This window comes from Anguilla anguilla, chromosome 2 (assembly GCF_013347855.1).
Source record: "Anguilla anguilla isolate fAngAng1 chromosome 2, fAngAng1.pri, whole genome shotgun sequence".
Taxonomy (NCBI): Eukaryota; Metazoa; Chordata; class Actinopteri; order Anguilliformes; family Anguillidae; genus Anguilla; species Anguilla anguilla.
Genome location: NC_049202.1, coordinates 5,308,343 through 5,315,842, shown reverse-complemented (window position 1 = coordinate 5,315,842; position 7,500 = coordinate 5,308,343). Strand labels below are relative to the sequence as shown.

The window sequence follows — 7,500 nt, the reverse complement described above, 5'->3', positions numbered from 1 at the left end:
TGGGTATCCCACGTGACTTATCAGCAAATGGGCGGAGGTGCTCGACTTCAGGGTGGCAGAAATATTTTCTTTCCCACGACACACACAGCCAGCCAGAACAGGAACTTCAGGCGGTGTCCGCATTGTGGCCAGACCATATGTTCACATGGGGCTTCGTTCGTAATTCAAAAAAAAATAAAAATAACTTCCAGAAAGGTGTCAAGCTTTTTTTCTGTCTCTTACCAAACATATTTGTGGGTAAGAGGTTTGGGGACGTTTGTTAGGAAACAGGAATGCAGTCACGTGCTCGCGTGCGACGCCTGTTTAAATACGTTAAGCGTCGTGGTTACGGGTCCGCGACGGCGTCGGCTTCGGCAAGCGAAGAGCGCGGCACACCCGCGCGCGGTTTTTCCCACGCGAAGAAGAGGCACACGGACGGTATCTCCGCCATCCGCATCGCCCGAAATCAAGGCGAAGCCAATCTCGCGGGTTACAAGGGGGGCCGGCCAAAGCAAACAGGGAAGCAAACACAGCCTGACACCTTATCATCCCAGGTTTTTACGACTATCATCGGCATGGAGACAAGCCACTCAATCAGGCCAATAAAAAAAAAAAGCCAGCCCGGGCAATGACTGAGAAAGCAGAAGAGCGCTCTCCCGTCTATCAGAATCCATCAGCTCGCCTGTTTGCCTTTCACTTTTGGTACATTTCGCTTCGGGTTTTTCCCACAGTCCCAAAGGCCGCAGAGTCGCGAGCCAGCACACCTGACTGGACGCCGTCCCGCAGCCAGCGTCCAACCCGGCATGGGAAACGGAATCATTTCCCCTTTTTTGGGCACAGACAGCCCCCCCCCCCCTGTACACATACCCATCTACGCACACAGCCTTATCAGAAGCATGGCAATAAGGCCACCGAGGGCAATCACTTTCCCCAAAAGTCAAGGCCGGCGAGTGGTAGCCATCTCGTTGCGTCGACACGTTGCTAGCGAAATTAATTTGGGCAACAGACCAGGAACGCTCAAACGAGTGGGCGGAAGTTGCAGAGTTTCTGGGATTCCATGTTGGACAGCTTTAAAACTATCTGTGAAGTTTACATACGGATCAGCTCCAACAATCTTTTATATCATCTGTGGTGGTTTGTTTTTTTGACACAAAGCCTTTTTTTTTTTTTTTAAAGGAGTGAAATTTCGCTGAAAACACTTATGTGTGTCTGCGACTTCTGTGGATGTACAGTACGTAAACAGATCCCAATATTACACACACAGGACAGCGCAAATGAGAAACGGACAGCTTGGGTTTTTGTTTTGTTTTCTCTACAGGTTCATTTGTGTAATAATCGATGGGGTGTTAATTCAAGCCACAATGGATTAACCCCTTAAGGCGTCCGATGACAGCGTGATTAGAACGTTCTTAACTGAACATTCTAGTGATGATGTAACAATGACTACTGCCAATCAAAAACAATGGAGTTCTAGAAGCCTGACTTTGAATTGTGAAAAAAATAAAATATTCCAGAAAAACTAGTGTTCAGAGGGTTAGCAGGGTTTGAGTCGACTCAACGATCGGTCCATTCTGCAGTATCGGACGAGGCTCAGAGGCAGCGGGGGGGAAATTTTCCATCCCGTCCAAATGAGATTATGATATGAGTGTAGGTCAATCTCCTGTCAATCCTCACCAGATATCCTTTTCCCCTCCCTAAATCCAATTGTGCCATATACCTGACACGCACACACAAGCACACGTCTTCATCATTATCATCATCGCCTTCATCCCAGCATGCACCGCTGAGTTTCCAGGAATTTCCAGGGAAAGCTTCCATCCCATTTTCAGACATTGAGGAGATGGGAACTGTCCTTTATCCTTTCAGAAGTTCTCATTCTCGGTAACCTCAGTACAATCCCAAACAACAGGGCCCACCCTCACACACACCCCCCCCCCCCCTTCACTCTGTGATAATGCCCTGGCTCTCTGTGTAAGTCTGAAACGCAGCCGTAGTCTATCTTTACTCTGTCTGTTTCAGCTGACCGATGTGACATTGAAAAAAACCACAAACACATACTCTCGTAAAACACACACACGCTCACACACATAAACACACACATACACACACACAAACACGCACACACTCTCTCTCTCACACACACGCACACATATACACGCACACTCGCACACACAAACACACACACACTCTCTCTCTCTCACACACAGGCACACACACACTCCCACAGACACGCACACACACGCACACACACACACACGTGTTTTGATGAGTGATCACGCTTTAAATGTACCCAAATCAAAAGGCAAAGCAGACATGAGCAGGGCAGACAGACATGCAAAGTGGTTGGCCCACTTCTCTCTGACAAACACTTAACACAAACGCCAACATGTCTTTCACTCTTCACTGGTTACTCGCTCACAAATGGCAATAAATGTGTTCCCTGTTCCCGAGAATTTCCTTTTGCCTACATTGCACACAGGTGGCTATTCAACAACAAGGGGCGTGAATGTAAGCGTAGAGGAACATAACCATCACTTCTAAAACACATACCGTAGCACTTCTGAACCACTAGTGAGAGAGAGAGAGAGAGAGAGAGAGAGGAAAAGGAAGCAGGCATTCTGTGGCAGCGAATTTAAAGAATAGAGTAAAACGAGGCGGATGTGAAGTCTGTGGAGTTGCCGAGCTGCCAGAGAGAAGGAGGAAGTTTCCAGTCTGGTGGGCAATCGTGTCCAATTAAAAAATCTGCCTTCGACAAACAGGCACGCCGTGGGATTGGTCGCCTCGGCCTCGGTGGGCCCCGCCCCCCTTTTGCTCCGCGTCACTACCCGGAGCCCCGCCTCCGAGAGGCTCGGCCAATGGCAGGGCCTCGTTCGGTCATGCCAGGGCCTCCCGTGTCCGTTTGACCTTCACAGTGGCCAGTGACGAGGTCGATGGGGACTAATGACAGCTGCACTCAAACCCGATCAATCGGGCTGAAAAAGCGATCAGGCCCCGCCTCCTGGGTTCGGTCGTGTGCTGCCGTTCCTCACGGACGCAGCTCTTCCCCCCCAAAGCATTGTGGGTAACTCGCTGTACACACACTGGCTGAGCCACATCTTGCTGGAGGCGGCAAAACCAAACCAGCCATATCAAGTTCAGATACAGCAGCATACCTTCACCAAACTGTACTGGGAAGAAATGTGCGTGTGTGCGTGTGTGTGTGCGTGCGCATGTGTGTGCGTGTGTCTGTGTGTCTGTGTTTGTGTGTGTGTATTTCTTTAAATAAAAAAAAAACAGCTAGCATGACTTTACTCCGCACAGATGACTCGGTTTGTCAATAGCCACTTTCCCGAAAGCGCGGGTATGAACGTTTCCACGGAGACCAAGCGCATTCGGAAATCAGCGTTCCTCCGGAGGAGTAAGGAGGGAAGGAGGGAAACGACCGCGCGCGACGCTTATAATCGTTTTGCGTCGTTTTTGCTTTAAGTCGGCGACCCTGCAACTGTGCGGAATTCAGCGGAGCTAAATCTCCCCACCGCGCGCAGGCCTCGAACCCGGTACGGGTCCTGAAGTTACGCAGATGATAACAACTCAGAGGAGCCGTTTCGCTCGGCGGGAAGGCGGAGAGTTCGCGGTAATTGGCGACGTGTATCCGAGCGCCTCTTTCTGTTCTTCTCCCTCTTCTGTGTTTTCTGATCGGAGTAGCGACTGGCCTGCTTTGGGGGGGGGGGGGGGGGGGCTTCTTCTCCTGGCACTTCTTTTCCGGTACCTGCCCCAGTTCTGGCCAAAATATGGTTTTATCTCCGACTCCCAGCATTGCTGTGGGACGCCCCCCCCCCCTGCCCCCCCTGCCCCCCCCACCAATTTTCACAGACCGGGAACAGGAAGTGCAGAACTGCGATGGACAGGAAGTCCACTGCCACACTCATAATAATGATTTGTTTTCTTTCGCCCCTCGAACCTTGTGCCGCTCACAGGAATACTCCACTTAGGGCAAGAACAGCAGAGATATGTAACTGACCAAGGAACGGAATATCCGAGTAATAGACCTGGACTAATTAAAAAAGGTGCACAGCATTGCCCTTGTGGAGTAACTAACAGTCACACAGGAAGAAGACGAATGGAAACAGCGCCAGGTCAATACGTGGACAGCTTGATGTCACAGCAAAAAACTCAAATGCTGCTCGCGAATGGGGCGACGGATCGTACACACTAAACCGCAGAAGTAAAAAAAAACCAAACAGGCGATTTAAATCAGATAACACACAGGTGTTATAAGAACAATGGTAACGGGGCAGAGAGGAGGTAATATTGGGGAGTTCAGTGGACGTGCGTTTTGTGGAACTACCGAGCGCAAAGTACGGCACTTAGCAGGAAACCACGAGGCTGAAGAGACGTTCGTTATTTCGGGCTTTGCAGGAGAGGGCGGCTCAGGCTTCCTGCGGTTCGCCGAGCGTATCCAGGGATAAGCGGCGAAGAGCGCGGCCATCGTCAAATTCGCCCGCTCAGCAATCGCCGGGATTATTTCCAAAAAAGAAAGTTTTTTTTTGTTTTTGTTTTAGTACTTAGGTACTTACGCATTAAAAGACTGTTGAGGGTACAACTTGTTAAAAAAAAGGCTTTTATGGTGGTTCTACGAAAACGGGAGGGGGGGGGAATAAAAACCCAGGGAACGTGTTTGGTCGGACGATCAAAGTGTTTATGACGCAGTCTCGTAAGGCCTGCTTCCTCAGCGTGTTCTCAGCCAATCAAAATGACTTCACTTTACCAGGGGCTGATTTTCAAGCCATGGCAGCCTTGTCAGAGTTTCACATTTTTATTTATTTCAAATTTATTTCAAATATAATCAAAAAACAGTAATAATGACACAGTAATCGATAATTGCCATCCCAAAAAAATACTAATAAGTGCCCCTCAGTGGGCAAGGTGGAAGGATAGGACCCAGGCTCTGGGTTTCGAAGGGGCAGACTGATATTCATTAGGTCTGCATGGACGGACAGGAAGGAGACTGAGAGGCACAACCTGCTTCACTGCCAAAATAAGTGGAAATGATAAAGGTCAGCTGGGACTGAGAGTGAGAGAAAGAGCGAGAGAGAGAGAGGGAGGGAGATGGGAGAGAGGGTGGGAGAGAGAGAGAGAGAGAGAAAAAGGGAGAGAGGAGAGAGAACGAGAGGATGGGAGAGACAGAGAGGGAGGGTGGGGGAGAGAGAGCGAGGGAGAGAGTGTGGGAGAGAGAGGAGAGAGTGTGGGGGAGAGAGAGCAAGGGAAAAAAGGAAGGGAGAGACAGAGAGAGAAGACAGAGAAAGAGAGAACGATAGAGAGAATGACAGCGAGACGCAAGAGAAATAAAAAGCACGGCAGCGTTGGCAAGGGCGGGGAAAAAAGCCGGCGATGGTGTGTTTGCCAACTGGTAACGGTAAGCTCATCCAGAACAATAACTCACCGGTGACACCTGACTTACTGTCACCCTTCATTGTGCCGTTAGCCAGTAATTGTTTGACTGTGATTTGTGTGGAAAAAAGGCCCCAGGTGTTATACTTAAATATATTAATTGGTACATTTTCGGTTAGCGCAAGCCAACGGTGGGGTGCAAATGTTTCAAGGCAGTACAACACGGAGATGTCTGAACTTACGAGCTTTTGACATCTGATCAAACACATTTAAATGCGATACCATGCGCCAGTGTGGTACCACTTTAAATCGGCCTTCATGTGAATGGACACACACACATACATATGCACACGCATACACACACACTCAAACAGACACAGACGCACACACACACACACACACACACACACACACACACTCAAACACACACACGCACACACACAGTCACACAAACACACACTCACACACACACACACACTCACACACACACACAAACACACACACACATTGCAGGGCCTTTTCTATCTTTTCCTTTCTGCCGTTTATCTCTCTGTCTGGCTTACAGAACAGACAAGAGGCAGGGGTCTGAGAGGACAAGGGCCGGGGCCACATTAAAGCCGGGCTATAATTGGAAATATGTGAAAAATGAAGTGTCAGTTCGGTCAATAAAGAGCAAAAGGTCAGGGCGGGCAGGAGCCCCAACTCGGCACAGAGCGTGCTCATTAAGGCGGCCAATCAGAGCCGGGCATTGCGTCTGGGCCATTAGTCACCAGGCATCTGACTCCCCCTCAGAGGGGGCAAGGCACTGCCCCCCCCCCCCCCCCCCCCACCAACCCAACCCCCAGACCCCTGCCCCACACCCTCCCCACCACTGCTCTCTTTCCTCGTGTAAAAAAAAAAAACGAGAGATAGCAGAAAGACGGAGCGCTGGTATATAAATCGTTGCTCAGTCATCTGAAACATAACGCGGTCCTTTCTGCACTCAGCCGTCCGGCCCGGCCCGACCAGCCCGAAGCCGAGGTCCGCAGCGGCCCCGCCCGGACGCCCCCCGCCCCCCCTCCCCCGCCCCCCCGCCCCCCCCCCCTCAATAATAAATGAGCTTTGCTTTTTTTTCGGCCCACAGTTTGTTCGAGCCGCCTCGCTCGCTCGCCAGAGACAGACAAACATCGTGCCAATTGATAAGCGCTGGGGTTCGGTTCACGGCCAGCCGGCCAGCTGGCAGCCAATCACAGGCCACGTTTTCAGAGGGGTTTTTTTTTTTTTTTGGCTAGCGAGTCTTCACCACGGTGTTGCTCTTTTTTTTTTTGTTTTAAACTAAAAAGATAAAACTGGGATCTTTCCTTCATGGATGGCTGGAATTAGAACTTCAGATTCAAGTAAAATCATCTTAGAACTTGAGAGCGCGGTGGGGGGGGGGGGATGCAGCAGGAAGGTCTTAATTTATGTGACAAAACCAGGATTTTCCTTTTTGCCTTTGAAGTGTGTCTATTTGCGTCTTCCGCGCGTGGTATCTCAGTCTAAATTACAACGATCCAGACTGCCTCGTGCGAAATACTGAAAACAATACTGTACGCTGACAGTTCAGTTCAGTTCAGTCCATCGCATCAAACATTTTTTTTTTTGCTGCCATCACCAAAGATTCGCTCAGAAGCACCCTGTCTGGAAAGGGCAGGACTGCGGGACCACGGTGCGTCTCATTAAGGACGCCCCGTCACCAACAGCTGACAGATTCTGCACAGGCCTCAAGCGGGACCGCCTTCTCCTCGTTTTTTTTTTTCACAACATCTGTTTTCCTTTCCTCTCCGCCTCTTTGTTCCTGCTCGCGACGAAGACACCAGGGGGCTCGTGACACCCCGATGGGACCGTCCCTGATTGGGGGACGCCCCCCGTCCCGTCCCGCCTTGTCCCGGTCGGTCCTTACCTTGCTCGCTGCTGTTGTCCCCGCTGTGTGACGTGTGGCCCCCGCTCGAGGGTCCCGGGGTCCCCCCGGAGCGTATGGACGCCGTGTCATCGTGATCCCTGTTCCATGAAGTCTGCGGGGAATGGAGGAGAGAGTCAGCGCACGGGGACACGGGGACAGCGCAGTGCGTAGGTCACTGCGTACTAGCACAGCCTCACAGAACACAGGGACGGCGCAGTGCCTAGGTCACT

At 50.8% G+C, this 7,500-nt stretch overlaps 1 protein-coding gene across 2 annotated transcripts in view; it reads right to left on the bottom strand.

The window, feature by feature from the left end:
* meis1a (Meis homeobox 1 a) overlaps positions 1-7,500 on the bottom strand; it is a 78,357-nt gene that overhangs the window by 54,685 nt on the left and 16,172 nt on the right. For both annotated transcript variants that reach the window (XM_035405789.1, XM_035405791.1), the window contains exon 7: positions 7,271-7,382. In XM_035405789.1, the coding sequence (XP_035261680.1) occupies positions 7,271-7,382 (112 nt within the window). The remainder of the gene's footprint in view (positions 1-7,270; positions 7,383-7,500) is intronic.